Source organism: Mus caroli, unplaced genomic scaffold, assembly GCF_978045245.1.
Source record: "Mus caroli unplaced genomic scaffold, Mus_caroli_1 scaffold_4, whole genome shotgun sequence".
Taxonomy (NCBI): Eukaryota; Metazoa; Chordata; class Mammalia; order Rodentia; family Muridae; genus Mus; species Mus caroli.
In genome coordinates this window covers 128287851-128303774 of record NW_028227259.1, presented here as the reverse complement: position 1 = coordinate 128303774, position 15924 = coordinate 128287851, and the positions used below count along the sequence as shown (strand labels likewise).

The 15924-nt window shown below is 53.5% G+C and overlaps 1 protein-coding gene across 3 annotated transcripts in view; it reads left to right on the top strand.

The window, feature by feature from the left end:
- Positions 1-15924, top strand: part of Abcb9 (ATP binding cassette subfamily B member 9) — a 45861-nt gene that overhangs the window by 7324 nt on the left and 22613 nt on the right. For 2 of the 3 annotated variants that reach the window (XM_021162354.3, XM_021162352.3), the window contains exons 2-4: positions 8930-9604; positions 15083-15197; positions 15622-15752. In XM_021162354.3, the coding sequence (XP_021018013.1) occupies positions 9016-9604; positions 15083-15197; positions 15622-15752 (835 nt within the window). In that variant the 5' untranslated portion in view covers positions 8930-9015. Of the gene's footprint in view, positions 1-3092; positions 3260-8929; positions 9605-15082; positions 15198-15621; positions 15753-15924 lie in introns of those variants that run through there. The other variant, XM_021162351.2, reaches the window with a different exon arrangement.

Genomic DNA, 15924 nt, shown 5'->3' with positions numbered 1-15924 from the left:
ACGCAGTGCTTCTTGCACAGTCCTTGCATAGGTCACACTATGGACAGGACATGGACCTAGCTGAACCACTCAAGACACTCCCTTCCAATACAGGCATCCACTCGCCCTTGCTTTTAATGCAGCTTCACTCATTGCCTGTAGGTAGCTGTCCATACCCCTTCACAAGCCCCATGTGTGTGTTTCCTCCCTGCTTCCAGGTGCTCCTCTGATAGATTCCTGCCTAATTTTTAGTTTGGTTCCCAATGGACGGGCATCTCATTTATTTCCAGCCCTCTACAATTGTATCTGTTTGCCGACCAAATTTTAGCTCCTGTTCATGACTCCACCAGTAAAAGAAGTTCCTGCTGGATACTGGACCACCCTCCCCCCAAAAAATACCCAAACAACAACTTTAAAATCTGAATTCCCCTCCCAGGAGACTGTCCTGAGGGACCAGCAGAGGCCATTTTCAGTTCAGAGAGCAGTTTAAGGCTCTGAGGATGGGTGGGTATGGGAAGAGCTCTTTACAGCTTAGCTCACTGCCCACTTAGATCCTACAAATCCTGCAGACACCTTCTATTCCGGAAATGGTTGGACCAGTTCCTGCCCAGAGCCACTGAACTCCCACTCCTGCATCCTAAAATGCACCCTCGTTCTCTTATAGCTAACTCTTTTCTCTTTTTCATTAGAGGCCTTTCCAGATAGAATTGTCCCAAGACACTTCAACCCCATCCCTGGACTTGATTTTGCTTTGTTTTTGCAATACTGGCAAGGAACCCAGGGCCTCATGCGTGTTAGGTAAGCCAGCACCACACTCAGCGAGGGGGGTTTGTTTCAGCTTACAGCTGACAGTCCATCATGAAGAGAAGGGAAGGCAGGAACCTGGAGGCAGGGGCTGATGCAGAGGCCATGGTGGGGTGCCACTTACTGGCTTGCTCCCCATGGTTTGCTCAGCCTGCTTTTATTATAGCCTCCAGGATCACGAGACACCACCCACAATGGACTGACCTCCCACATCAGTCACCAATCAAGAAAATGTCCCCACAGGCTTGCTATAGGACAGTCTAATAGAGGCAGCTTCTCTACTGAAGCTGTCAGATGACTGTAGTATGTGTCAAGTTTGCAAAATCAGCCCTGTTGCTTTGAATCTTAAACTCTGACTTTAGTAAGGGTCTTTAAATGTCTCCATCTCCCTGTAGCCCACCACCCACCAGAGGTAGTGGGAAAGAAAGGGTCTTAGGATACGAGGGACATGTACCTGTTTAGAAGTTGTTCTTTGGAGCAAATCTCTTCTGCGTTGTCAGGAAATCTGCAGTTCAGGTCGCAGGATTTAGTAGCAGCAGCTCGATCCATTTGTGAGTACTTTACAAATATATCAGTAGGGCTGGAGAGATGGCTCAGCAGTTAAGAGCACTGACTGTTCTTCTGAAGGTCCCGAGTTCAAATCCCAGCAACCACATGGTGGCTCACAACCATCTGTGAGCCCTCTTCTAGTGTGTCTAAAGACAGCTACAGTATACTTACATATAATAATAAATCTTTTTTTTTAAAAGGAGACTATATCAGTAGTCTAATTTAGTAGTAAATAGCAAACTCGAATCAGCAGTGGTGGCATGACCTAGTAGGTCAGGCCTCAGCCAAATCAGCAAGAGTCAGCAGGAGTGACCAGGACCAACAGGGACACTCAGAGAAGTTCTTTGCCATGCTTCTCTCTCTCTCTTTTTTTCTTTTTTTCTTTTCTTTTTTCCTAGACAGGGTTTCTCTGTGTAGCCTTGGCTGTCCTGGAACTCACTCTGTAGACCAGGCTGGCCTCGAACTCAGAAATCCACCTGCCTCTGCCTACCAAGTGCTGGGATTACAGGCATCCGCCACCACTGCCTGGCGTCCACTTACATGTTTGCTTTAAGCAAAGCATCCTTTCATCTATGTCTGCTTCAGAGAAATGTTCCTTCATGTGTTTAACCCAGCAGAACACCATCTGACACAACCAACTTTCTAAAGAAACCATAAATTTCTACTTCACAGCACTGTCCATTATTATCCTCCCTGCTAATATGTACAATATACTTCTTTTTGTTTGTTTGTTTGTTTTGTTTTTTGAGACAGGATTTCTCTGTATAGCCCTGGCTGTCCTGGAACTCACTTTGTAGACCAGGCTGGCCTCGAACTCAGAAATCCACCTGCCTCTGCCTCCCGAGTGCTGGGATTAAAGGCATGCGCCACCACGCCCGGTTTACAATATACTTCTTACATATATTATCTGGTTCCATATTTAGACTGTCCTTCCAGAAAGGCAGAAATCTTGATTGGGTTCTGACATGTCTTTTTTTTTTTTTTTTTTTTTCCTTAAGTGACAAGGTCTTTGTTGCCCAGGCTGGCCCTGAACTCCCAGTACCTGGGCTTACAGATGCATAAAGCTATGCCCAGCTCTCAAATGCTTAGAATGACATAGGGTGAGCGGTAGGTGCTGGATAAAGATGGGTGAGTAAATGAATGAGGATCTTAATAACCCAGCCACGTCCTCCAGGGTTCGCAGACTGTGCCTTCAAGGAAAATAACCCGTTAAAGAATATTTCTGTCCCCTGAGTATGCGCACAGGCCTGTTGCAGATGCAGAGCATCCAGCACTCGGGACCTGGGGCCAGGTTGAAGCTAGGTTTGTTAAAGGTGCTGTGGGTTCAGGACTGTCCGGGATCACTCCTCCCAAGAGATGCCTACAACCCTTTGCCCCAGAAGCTCCACCCCATTCTAGGGGATCCGCCCACTTCTAAAGATCCTCCCACCCTGGGTGTCCCGCCTACATCTCCTGAGGCTCCACCTCACCAGGGAGGTTCCTCCCGCAGCTTGCCCCGGAAGCTCCGCCCCATCCTCGTGGCTCTGTTCCCGCCCACTTCCCCTGAGGCTCCACCCCACTAGGGAGGTTCTTTCAGCCCATTTCTCCCGAGGCCTTTTTCTCCGGAGGCCTTTTCCTGAAGACTCCGCCTCAATCCGCCTACCCCGAGGCCCCTCCCACTTTCCTTGAGACTCCGCCCACCCAGGAGGCCTCGTCGGCTCCTTCTCGGAGGCCCCGCCCCATCCAGGATGTCCCGCCCACCCCCATGAAACTCCGCCCCCGGCACCGCCCGCCTGTCAGCGGGCAGCTGGGCTAGGCTCCGACCTTGTAGCGGCGCAGCGCCTGCTCGGAGCAAAGCGGTGCCCAGAGTGGGCTCGGTGAGAGGCAGGATCCTGTGTCCCCGCGTCCCGGCCACGGCGTCACCCTCTGACGACTCACCTGGTGGCAGGTAAGGGCCGCCCCCAGCTCTGCGGAGCTCGCAACGGGATTTCGGCTGTTTTTTGACCCTTCTGCGACGCGGTCTTGTAGGTACCTTGCGGGGAGAGCGTTTGGAGGAGACCCTGGAGGCCTGTGGCCCGGCATGGAGCTGGTGGCGACCTCTGAGGGCTGCGAGCGCCAGGCCTAGCCTGGGCCAAGCCTTCCCAGCCGTCAAGCGGGCCTGTGCGGTCCCAGAGGGCTCCTCCTCGCCTGCCTGAGTTAATTGAGATAGCTGCAAGCGTGGCGGACACTTCCCTGCCCTCTGCCCCACCCCCTGGAGATGGGTGGCCTCCATGACCCTGCTGCAGATGGCGTGGGGACAGGTGTCAGGACCCCCTTGTTTGCCACCAGGTTCCCTGAGGCCACCTGGCGTCGCCAGTCACAGCAGTGGGATGTGGTGGCCCAAGTAAGATCGGGAGTCAGGATGGAGCCATGTGGACCCAGCCTGGGTGTGTCATGTTCTCTAGAGAACCCCCCCCCACACACACACACACAACAACAAGGCAGTTAGGGACTGCTGAGAGCTGCACCGACCGGCCTCTCCAGGGCTGGGCCCTCGGCTGGGCCCTCGGAATGACAAGCCTGCAGAGTGAGGGGTGAATGGGAATCACTTGAGCTACCCGAGGCAGGACCTTTCTCTGCAGTTCCTAATTAGCCTGGGCACGCCTTTCCTCCTCCTCCTCCTCCTCCTCCTCCTCCTCCTCCTCCTCCTCCTCCTCTTCCTCCTTCTCCAGCAGAGGGTACCGTGTGGGGTTTCCCTTGAGCTGTAACAGGCATTGGGACTGTTAGCCTCCCAGGACTCTGGGTCACAGAGCTGGGAGGTACAGGAACCAGGGAAGACCCAAGACGGATAGCTGTTGTGACTGTAATGATAACAACTTCTCTCCTGGCTGTTCCCGATTACTCTTGCTTACAATGGACGGCTGTGGGTACTCCAAGCAGTACCCCCTCCGGGGAAGGGGGGTGGGAAAGCCTTCTCAAAAACCCCCTGTGCTTGGGATGTAGCTCAGTGGAAGAGTTCTTACCTAGCAGGAGCAAGGTCCCGAGTTCTACCCCCAGCACCAATATAAAACACAACCCAGTGGGGCAGGGGTCACTTGCCAGTCCCATGCCTTGCCTAAGCATTTGGGCCAAGACAACTTGCTTTGTCTTCCTGGATCCTACTGGCCCCAGAGCAAGGCCTGCACCACCTCTAGCCACCAGCTTGCCCTTGTCTCTTGGGCCATGCGTATCACCTGTGTGCCGACAATGCGTCCTCCAATTCCACCTAGCTGTGCGTCCTCAGAGTCCAGGCACATTGGGGATTGGCATGTGCCTCCTGAGCGGCCTTTCTGCCCTCGGCTTTTAGCCTGACAGTGTGATTGTGGCCTTCCCACTGCACTCTGCTTGGTAGCTTACTTAACGAGGGTAACCTGCCATCCCACCCTCGCCCCAGGATTAAAACCTGCCCTGACCTGAGTTGGATTCTGATCTGTGGATGTTTGAATAGACGACGGATGGCGCTGGGGGTGGGGTGGAGGGGGGCAGGGCACCTAGGCACTATAGGTGCTCTGCCTCAAATGACCCCTAGCCAAGCCTCTCTATCTCCCTTCCCGGCTTCATTTTTTTGTCACCTGCAAAAGTGCTTCAGCTAGTCTCTGATGTTAGCATCTGGAGTGTTCTTTTCCAGAGGACATGGGCACTTGGGGCTCCTAGGTGTGGGTGCCTGGCTAACTTGGGCTGTTGGGGTTGCAGGAAGGAATCCTCCATGACTGACAGTCAAAGGGAAGGAGGCTGGATAGCGAGTGGTTCCAGCCTGCAGGCTGGCTTCCCATTTCTGGTTGATCCTCTGTCTCACTCCTGAGCCTTGGCCCCCTTCCTAGGGGGCCCATGAACCGCTGGTGCCCACCCCAGGAAGGCAGTAGTCGGGTGCCTGGCAGGCCTAGTAAAGCCGGCACTTGCTTGGCAGGAGGCCTGCGGTGGCGCTAGGCCAGGAGCTTCCCTCTCAGGCTCCGAGTGGAGTTCACCCACTCACACTCCCTGAGGCGTCTGCATTGCAGCAGACTGAGCCCAGGAGCTGCATTGGCAGCTCGGACCTAGCAGGGATGGAAGGGCTGAGGGAGCCTGCCTGTCTCACTCCTTCTCTCTGCCCTGACCCTACTTGGCCCTGGCTCCCTTCGGAAAGGCAGATGCTGACTAATCAGGCCGTAGCTCTGACATACACTCAGGTCTGCCTGGAAGTGCTGGAGTGACAGAAAAATTAAAAAGAAAATAAAACAACCCCCCCCCCCAGGCTCTGGACCCTTCATGACATCTCCGCACCTCAGACCCTTTCTTGGCATCAGGGTGGGGTGGGGCATGTCCACCTGGAAGAGACTGTCATCACGTATAGAGGTGTGGAGCCCAGACTTTGGAGCTCTATCTAGCTATGTGACATGGAGCAGGTCATCTGACCTCTCTGTGCCTCAAGTGTCTAAACCATAAAATTAGAATATATTTCATGGAAGTCTCACGGTGCCACACTCATGTGCCCATCAGAGGATGCAGGCTCTTACCAGTGTCACCTCTGCTTCTTGCCTGAGCAACGTCAAGTATTTTCCTTAAAGGAGCACCTCCTGTCAGTGTGGTTGTATCCAGGTATAGTGTTGGCCGCTCTGCCAGTTCACTGGCCATGGGATGCTGGGTAAATTCTTCCCTAGGCCACATTTTTGCCATTGGCTAGTGGCACTGATGACACTGCAAACCTCGCAGAGTTATCTTGAGGATAATCTGAACACATGAAAAGCAGGCAGTGTGGGGCTTGGCGCCTTCATTAAGCACGCAATGCAGGTATTAGGCGCCCGCTGTATGTCGGGTATGCAGTGCGCACAGGTGGAGGACCCTGGAGCTGGGGTCCTTCACACAGGGGCTTCTTTTGGTTTGGGCCCGTGTTGGCTGAGTGAAAGGAGCTGGTGACTGTCTTCCGGTGCCTCGGTTTCTCCAGATGTAAATGGGGATGCAGACAAACTGACCTCATGTAAAAGGTTAGATCCCTCGACAATTCAAAGTCAGTCCCCATGGTGTGGCCCCAGAGCAACAGGGGAAAGGTGTCCCTCAGGACTGACTGTCCCTTAGCGCCTCCCTGTGCCATAGGGCTCAGAGTGTTGCCCGCTTTATTGATAGGGCACCGACACTGTTGTTTCCTCTGAGGAAGATCTGAGCAGGAGTCAGTCAGTGCTCGGGGTCTGCCTCAGCCAGATCCTAAACCTACCTAAACAAGCTCCACCTCCAGCCACAAGATCCACACCTCGCCTCCCTCAAGCTGTGGGCTCTCCCAGGCCCTGGGGGGGGGGGGTGGCGGGGGGCGTGTGGGAGGGGCTTCAGTGGCGTGGACAGCAAAAGCAAGAAAAAAAAACAAGATCCAGAGCTAGGTGTGAGGGCCAACCCAGGCTGGATCTAATAGACTCTAGAAACTTCCGAGCAGACACAAAGGTCTCTGGGTTGCCATGGAACCTGAGAGTGTGAAAGGTGAGTTGAGATATAATGTTTGCCGTTGCTATCAGCAGCAGTCAGCATGTGCCAGGTGTGCCGGGCCTGATAGCTAGGCACTGAACTTCACTGCTACCCTGCGCAACCGGAACAGTGAAGACACCAGGGTCATCTCTTGAGCTCTGCTAATCTCAGCGTCACCTCCTCAGTGGTGGCAAAGTCCTCCATGCGATCCCCATCGCTCCCCCTGCCCCCACTTCCCAGTGCCTGTGCTCTCACTGTCTCAGGGTACACTCCTGCCTCAGGTCCAGGCCTTCTCTTCCCCCTGTCCAAAATGCTTTCCCCAGTGTGTCCTTGGGGGTGATTCTTTCCTCTCTGTCTCTGTTTGTCTCTCTGTCTCTCTCAGTCTTTCTCCCTCCCTCGTGTGTGTATGTGTGTGTGTGTGTGTTTAATAGGACATTAAACCCAGGGCCTTGACTTAACCCTATACTATCTCTTAAATTTGTCTTAAATTTGACATTGGGACTCACTAAGTTGCCCAGGCTGGCCCTGAGCTTGCCAGCCTCCTGCCTTCCCCAGTAGCTAGAATTCCAGGCCTCGCTCCCTCAGCTCTTCCGAGTCTTCTTCACATGTCTCCTCCCCTTCTGTCCCCCTTTCTCGTTTCACCGGCTTCATTCTTAGCATCAGGACCAGTCCTCTCTTTCTTTTTCTTATTTATTTATTTATTTATTTATTTATTTATTTATTATATGCAAGTACACCATAGCTGTCTTCAGACACTCCAGAAGAGGGAGTCAGATCTCATTACGGATGTTTGTGAGCCACCATGTGGTTGCTGGGGTATGAACTCAGGACCTTCCGAAGAGCAGTCAGTGCTCTTACCCGCTGAGCCACCTCTCCATCCCCTCTCTTTCTTTTAAGATTGCTTTTTATTTTATGTGTCTGAATTTCTTGCCTACCTGGATGTGTGCGCACCACATGCATTCAGTGGCCAAGAGGGCCACAGGAGGATGTCAACGCCCCTGGAATTGGCATTATAGAGTGTTTAGTTACTGTGTGGGTATTGGGAATCAAAGCTGGGTCCTTTGGGAGAGCGGCTGGTGCCCTTAACCAGTGAGTTGTTTGCCCAGCCCCGTCCGCCCCTTTTGAATCTCCCTCCTGTAGAGGGAGGCCATCTTTATAGGAGCAGAGATCTTTGTGCTCTATGCTCACTGTTTCTTGTTTCTCTTTGTTGTCTGCTGCTGCTGCTGTGTGTTTTGATAATGATTATTTTTATTTATGGGTGTGTGTGTGTCTGCATGAGTTTATGTGTAGCACATTTGAGCAGGAGCCTGTGGCGTCCAGAGGGTGTCAGATAGAGGGGGAGTTACATGTGATGCTGAGCCGTCTCTGTAGCCCTCCGCCTTATGTTTTGAGACAGGGTCTCTCACTGAACGTGGTGCTCAGCGACTCTGGCTGGTCAGTGAACTCCAGGATCCACCTGTCTCTGACACACCCCACCCTCTGGGACTCAGAGTGTCTGGCTGGCTTCTGTGGGTCCTGGGGATTTAACTCGAATCCTCATGCTTACATAGCAAGCACTCTGCTCACTGAGCCATTGATTTTCCCTAGACCCTGTTTTCATTTTTTCTTTTTCTTTTCTTTTCTTTTCTTTTCTTTTCTTTTCTTTTCTTTTCTTTTCTTTCTTTCTTTCTTTCTTTCTTTGTTTTGTTATTTTGAGACAGGGTTTCTCTGTATAGCCCTGGCTGTCCTGGAACACACTTTGTAGACCAGGCTGGCCTCAAACTCAGAAATCTACCTGCCTCTGCCTCCCGAGTGCTGGGATTAAAGGCCTGCGGCACCACACCCGGCTCATTTTCTTTTTTTTAAAAAAGTGTCTTTCTCTCTCTGTTGCCCAGGCTAACCCCAGACTCAGACTCGGTGCAGTCCTCCTTGCTTTAGCTTCTGGAGGGGAGTGTGGGGATTAGAAGCCCGATTCTCCACACCTGCCTCAAGTTTTGTTCATTGCTAAATCCCAAACGCAAGGAACAGAGTCCTGCCTACAGCAGATGTGAAATAAGCATCCCTTGCATGGAGAAGACCCTCCACCATCCCGGGACATCACTGTCATTACCAGACTCCCTCGGGGTCGTGCAGCCATAGGAACACAGCTTAGCCCCTTCGCTCTGATGCTTTCTTTCTGATGCCCCCACAGGTGTGGCCCTGCCCAGCTGTCAGTGATGGCCTTGCCCCGGTGAGCCAAAGCCTGCCCCTCTCACCCGCCGGCCACCAGCCAGCAGGATGAGGCTGTGGAAGGCAGTAGTAGTGACGCTGGCCTTCGTGAGCATGGACGTCGGGGTGACCACGGCCATCTACGCCTTCAGCCACCTGGACCGCAGCCTGCTGGAGGACATCCGACACTTTAACATCTTCGACTCGGTGCTGGACCTCTGGGCTGCCTGCCTGTACCGCAGCTGCCTGCTGCTGGGGGCTACCATAGGCGTGGCCAAGAACAGCGCTCTGGGGCCAAGGCGCCTGCGGGCTTCGTGGCTCGTCATCACCCTTGTGTGCCTCTTTGTGGGCATCTATGCCATGGCCAAACTGCTACTCTTCTCAGAAGTGCGCAGGCCCATCCAGGACCCATGGTTCTGGGCGCTCTTCGTGTGGACCTACATCTCGCTGGCTGCCTCCTTCCTGCTGTGGGGGCTGCTGGCCACTGTGCGGCCTGACGCAGAGGCCCTGGAGCCAGGGAATGAGGGCTTCCACGGGGAGGGTGGGGCCCCTGCTGAGCAGGCATCGGGAGCCACACTACAGAAGCTGTTGTCCTACACAAAGCCTGACGTGGCCTTCCTGGTAGCTGCCTCCTTTTTCCTCATCGTAGCAGCTCTGGGTAAGTGGGGCCTTGGGTCTGACCACACTGAGCCTTGGTCTCCAGGGGTGTACTTGCAGGGTGCCTAGCAACCTCTTCCCTCTCAAACGGGTAGCGGGTAGCCGTTTACTTCGGTGGTTTACACAGCTGGGAGACCCAGAAGAAATGGGTATGGTGTCTTACTCCCCTTGTCCTCTCAGCATTTGAGAGACTGAGGCAGGAGGATTGTTGAGAGTTTGTGGTCTGCTTGGGCAAAGAGAAGGCCTTTGTCTCAAAAATATAGAGAAAGGAGCTAGAGAGATGGCTCAGAGGTTCAGACCACTGGCTGCTCTTCCAGAGGTCCTGAGTTCAATTCCCAGCAACCACATGGTGGCTCACAACCATCAGTAATTAGATCCGATGTCCTCTTCTGGTGTGTCTGAAGACAGCCACCATGTACTCCTACATAAGATAAATAAATCTCTTTTTAAAAAATACAAAGAAGCCAGGCAGTGGTGGCGCACGCCTTTAATCCCAGCACTTGGGAGGCAGAGGCAGGTGGATTTCTGAGTTCAAGGCCAGCCTAGGTCAAGGTCTACAGAGTGAGTTCCAGGACAGCCAGAGCTACACAGAGAAACCCTGTCTCCAAGAACAAAACAAAACAAAGCAAAGAAGATGTGGAAAGGCAAAAGTTTAGTTAATTCTACCCTATTGCCCGCATTGTTCTGGCCCAGGGCTAACCACAGAAGGTTATATAGACTTCTATGTGGACAGGAGATCTCCTCATCTCCTGTACACACACATATGTGTTCGTGTTCTTGTGTGTACGCAGAGGTCAGCGTGTGTATCATCCTCAATGACCCCCACCTTATTATTGAGACAGAATCGCTCTGAACCTGGAACTCATTGATTGACTAGAGGAGCTGTCAGTCACCCTCAGGATCCTCCTATCTCCACCTCCCCTGCAGTGGGATTATAGCCACCACGCTCAGCCTTTGTATGCAGAGAGCCATCTTCCCAGGCGAGCCCTCGTCCTCTCTTTTTGGTGTTTGGCGGCGTAGCTCCCAGGACATCGCTTCTCCCCTGTGCATACTGGTTGGATTCTTGTTTGTTTTGCTAATGTCTCCTGGACATCCCAACCCAACCTTATTTTCTTTGGCTGCATAGAATTCTACTGTGTGTGGTAGCATATATCTGTCCCCATCTGTCTCCTGTTGCATGAGCTTGTCTCGTGTGACTGAACGGAGCTGAAGGGTGAAGCTCGTCTTGGTTTGAAAGTTAGATGTCTGGTGCTATAGGTCTGCTCCTCTCCTGAAGCATGGGCAGGAAGGAGGTATCAGAAGGTCACTCCATAGCTCCTCCCACTGGCAGGGCCTGGGGTCTCAATGAGCTGTGTGACCTGGGGTAAGTCTACCAACCTTTCTGAACCATTCCTCTCTCTTGTGGGGAATGGTAAGCACAGGGCTTGGTACATCATGGTGGGTGTCCAGGAATTCACAGGGACCAACCCTGGGGGCAGTGACATAGTCAGAGTAGTCTCAGAGAAGGCCAGTGAGCCTGAGCTGGCTCTACCCCAATCCCTCCCTCACCGCCTCACCGCCTTACCCCCCACCCCGAGTCCCCTCAGTTCCTCCCTTTAGAGTCTGTGTGATATGAGGCAGCTACTCAGCCTCTGCTTGTTGGTCTCTGTATAAAGCAGGAGTATAGTCCCCACTTCGATCAGCTGTGTTGCTGTGACAGAGTGCCCGGGACAACAGCTTGAAGGGGAGAAAGGTTAGCTTGGCTGGTGGAATCCGGTTCCAGCTACGGTCTTCTGGGTTCATAGGTATGGAACCTATAGTGAACTAGAACATCACAGCTAGAGTATAGTGGAACAGGGCTGCTCACTTGATGGTGGCCAGGAAGAAGACAGACAGATGAAGGGCGGGGGTGGGGGGAGAGAAAGGCACACCGGCCATGACTGAGCCCAGCCTCCAAGTCCCAGGAGGGTTGTGAGCCTCCATCACACGAGTTTTTGAGGGGATATAAAAACTAAACTATAGTCCCTGTGGTATTGAGGGACAGGGAATGGGCCAATGAGCTAAGAAGATAAAATGCCTCAGATGAATCTTGGCATGGGGAGCACATTAGCCTTGAGTGGCTGTGAAGTCCAGGCTGACCCATTCTGTTTATCCAGCTTCTTCTGCACTCGCATCAAAGCCCCAGGTCCCTGCTTGGGTAGACATCTTGGATTCATCTGACTGGCCTTTCTCTGCCCCTCAGCCATTGTGGTGGTGACATTTCCAGGTCTGACTCACCCCAGGTGCTGATCTCTAGAGCCAGATGTCACTCCATGACCTTGTCCCTTTGCCTGTGGTGGACCCGTGTTGCTGTGGCATGCTCAGGGGGGCACAGGTGTACTACAGTGCCTCTGAGTTCTGGCAGCCTTCGGGGTTACATCAGGCCAAGGACTCAGTGTGAGTCAGACTCTGGAGCACTGATGCCCGGCCAGCTAAGTCTCAGTTTCTCACCCTGCAGGGGTGTGGCGCTGTGAGTGCTAAGAGAGACACGCAGGGCACCGGGCGCGGGTGCAGAGCCGGTGTGAGGTGCCATCTCTACAGACCAGACTGGCCTTGAACTCACAGAGCTGGAGATCCTCCTGCCTCTGCCTCCTGAATGCTGAGATTAAAGGTGCCCTGGGCATCAGTACTGTCTTTCATTTCATTCTTTTTACTTTTATTTCCCGAGATGGGGTCTTTTTATATAGCCCCGGCTGGTCCGGAAAGATTCCTTTATTGTTTTACAATCACATTTTACATTTATTTATTTATCTGTGGGAGGGGCTGGTTGAGCAGATGCTGTGCCCTGTAAGTGGCATTCTGAGGACAACTTAAGAGAGTCGGTCAGTCAGTCCTCTCCTTCCACCATGTAGGCTCTGGCTGTTAGACTTGGTGGCAAGAGCTTTCCCCCCTGAGCCATCTCACCGGCTCAGCGTTCTCTTCTGTTTGTTTTCCATTTTTATGTTTGTGTGCGCATGTGTGTGGCACCTGTGTGGTTGTAAGTAGAGGCCAAATGCTGACGTTAGCTGCCTTCCTCGATCACCCTCCACCTTACCTTTTGAGACAAGGTCTCTCACTGAACCTGAAACTCATTCATTCAGCTGGGTTGGCTGGTGAGTGCCAGTCCCAGGACACATGCCACCATGCTGAGCTGTTCACGTGGGTGCCGGGGGTCTGAACTCAAACTTGCACGGCAAGCCCTGTACCAGTTCCTTAGTTCCTGGTTACTTGTGGTTTTCTCTTTCAGACAGGACCTCAGGTAACCCTGGCTGGCCTTGAACTCCTGATCTCCTTGCCTCCACCCCCCAAGTGAGATTATAAGCATGTGCTGTACCGCACCTGGCTTGCTATTTGGGACAGGGTCTTCTTAGATCACTGAGGCTGGCCCCCTCACCTGGAAATGCTCCCGCCTCACCTCCCAAGCAGTGTCAAGTAGGATTCTTGCATTGGGTTTCTTGGCATCTCGACTGTGTAGAAATGTGGGCAAGCTCAGAGCTCCAGTCTCCTCCTCTGTGGAAAGAAGTCATTTCCACAAATAGCAAGAACAAAAATACCAAGCCCGTAAGAACACGGGGTGACATTTGGGACTTGGAGGAAATAAAGGAGCAGATGTCTGTGGTAAGGTGGTGTGCTCTAGGCAGCCGTGCACAGGTCCTGAGGCAGAAGGAACCCAGTTGTTAGAGAGGCGCTGAGGCTGGCAGGGCTGAAAGCAGGATGAGTGAGGTGAGGCAGAGTCCCGTGTTGTCCTGCGTGGGCTGTCATGAGCCTTTGGGACAACCTTGACTCCGACCCGAGAAACCTGGGAGTGAATGGGCTGGGTTGAGCTGAGATGGCCAAGATTTGAGGTGAGTCCCAAGGTGGGAAGCAGCCCCTGAGACATTCCAGGCAAGATGGGTGACTTAGAGCAGGGTGGGACTACTGAGACAGCAGCAGAGGTCAGATGTAGGAAATACTCCTGAAGCCTAGTGTAGGAGTCAGAGTGTCCGTGACGCTTACAGATTACTCAGAAGGGCTTGCCCTGTGCCCCCAGTACACAAGACCACACAACTCATCAGAATCAGGATTCCACAAGGTTTTCTTCCCTGTGGGTAAACTGAGGCCGAGCTTCAGCTCAGGGATAAGCCAGCTGCATCTGGAAACCCCATCTGGTCAGTTAGATGGCGTCCTCGAGTTTCCTGCTCCTCATCCAGCAGAGGGCGCCATTTCCCCACAGAAGGCCAGAGTGCAAGCTGATATGTATGGAGAACCTACCTGGGTCCAGCCTCAAGCCCAGATCAGCCTAAGCAAATTGCAGTGAAGACACCCGGAGGAGAGAGAGAACCGACCTTGAGGGGCTGGGCTTCTGCATTGACCATTTTGTGAGAGTGAGCATTCCAGAATACTGGGAGGCAGTTGTGCTTTGGCTGTTCTGGGGTACAATCAATCCAGCAGCCTTGGAGCAGGTGAGGGCTAGCGTGCCACCCAGGGCCGGGGCTTAGCCCTATCCCCAGTGCCAGAAATCAGAGGCGCTGCCGGCTTTGGTGTCTGGTGAGGGTTGCATCCAAGTGAGCATAGCAGGGTCCTTAGAGAAGAGGAGCTGTGCCCACGCCCCTTCAGACCATCCCCCAGGGCAGCTGCAGGAGAAGCAGGGCAGAGCTTTGAAAGGCTCAACCCAGCTTCCCAGTGAAACGCACCTCTCCTGCCTCCCACAGAGGAGAGATGGCCCACATGTGTTGACTCTCAGCCATCCCTCTCCTGTGCTCTGTGACCCACTGAGTCAGCAGGGTGAAGGTACAGGAAGCCCGTGGATGAGAAATTACCCTGCCAGCCCTAGAGTGCCACCCCTCAGAGGGGTGGGACCAGCACGTCCTGGAGCTGTGCCAGCAGCAAGGTCTTTCAGGTTTAGAAGGTGGAAAGCCACACCTGGAAGAAGGAAATGGCCTTTGGCATCCCTCAGCTGCTGCTGCTGAGTTTTGTGGCCTATGTGGGTGTCATCCAGACCCATGACAGGTCCTACTGTGGCTTTGAATGCTTGGCACCCAGGTGTCATCAGTGTCACGCTATGTGTTCTCTGAGAGTGGTGTATTCATTTTCTTCTCTGGGTTGACCTGGGCTCCCAGTTGAGGGCACAGTCCTCACGTCTTGGTGCAGAAGTCATGGCTCAGGCACATGATGCCGAAGGTCACATGGCATCCATCCGGGAAGCAGAGATGAGCGCTGGTGCTACGCTTGCTCACCTCATTTTATCCGGTCAGGGACCTCTGCCCAGGAAGTACTGTAGCCCTCATTTATGAAGTATCTTCCCACCACCCGTCTAGAAACTCCCTCCAGCCCTGCCCAGGGGTTTGTTTCCATGATGGCTAAGTCCCATCCAATTGACAGTTTGACCACAGCAGGGGCAAGCAGGCACTTGAAGCCAGACCTTGGATTGGGTGAGCAGAGACACTGGGGGCTGGGGGCTTCCTGCTCCGCTGAGCCTGCCCTGTTCCCCCCCCCCCAACAGGTGAGACCTTCCTGCCCTACTACACTGGCCGGGCCATTGACAGCATTGTGATCCAGAAAAGCATGGATCAGTTCACCACAGCCGTTGTCGTCGTTTGCCTGCTGGCCATCGGCAGGTAGCCACCCAACCCATACACACCACTCCTGCAGGAGGGAGGGCAGAAGGGAGCAGGGCCAGCCCAGCCCTGCAGCAACCGCCCAGACTGACGTGGAACCCTTTGGTTGGGCCACATCCTAGAGCTGTGCCCTCTTGCCTCTGAAAATGGCTCCAGTCCCCTGAAGATAGCTTTCTCTCTCCCTGGCTGGTCAGTGAATATGTAGCCCAAAGGATTGGTTTTCTATACTGTTCTAGAAGGGTCTGGATGCCAGTGTTAAGTCCTTTACCCTTGCTGTAGGACTTACTGGGGAGTGAGGGAGTCTAGACCTGGATGTCATCCCTACAGAGTGTCCTGTCCTCTGTCCTTGGGGAGGAGGGGCTGCTGGTGGGTGATGCTGCCTGCCGGAAGGACACCGGCTATACCGTCTCTCATCTTCAATCAGCTCATTGGCCGCAGGTATTCGGGGCGGTATTTTCACCCTCGTATTTGCCAGACTGAACATTCGCCTCCGGAACTGTCTCTTCCGCTCACTGGTGTCACAGGAGACAAGCTTCTTTGATGAGAACCGCACAGGTTGGTCCCTCCTGGGGACTTTGGGTGTCCAGGGTGAGCTAGCTTCCTGTGGGGCCCCTGCCAGCAGCATGGCTTGCCCCACCAGGACTTCCTATGGTCCAGTTCCAGGTGGAGCCCTGGGATGCTAAGCTGACTGGTGACGTTTTTGGTGTGAGTTGGGGCCACCACAGAA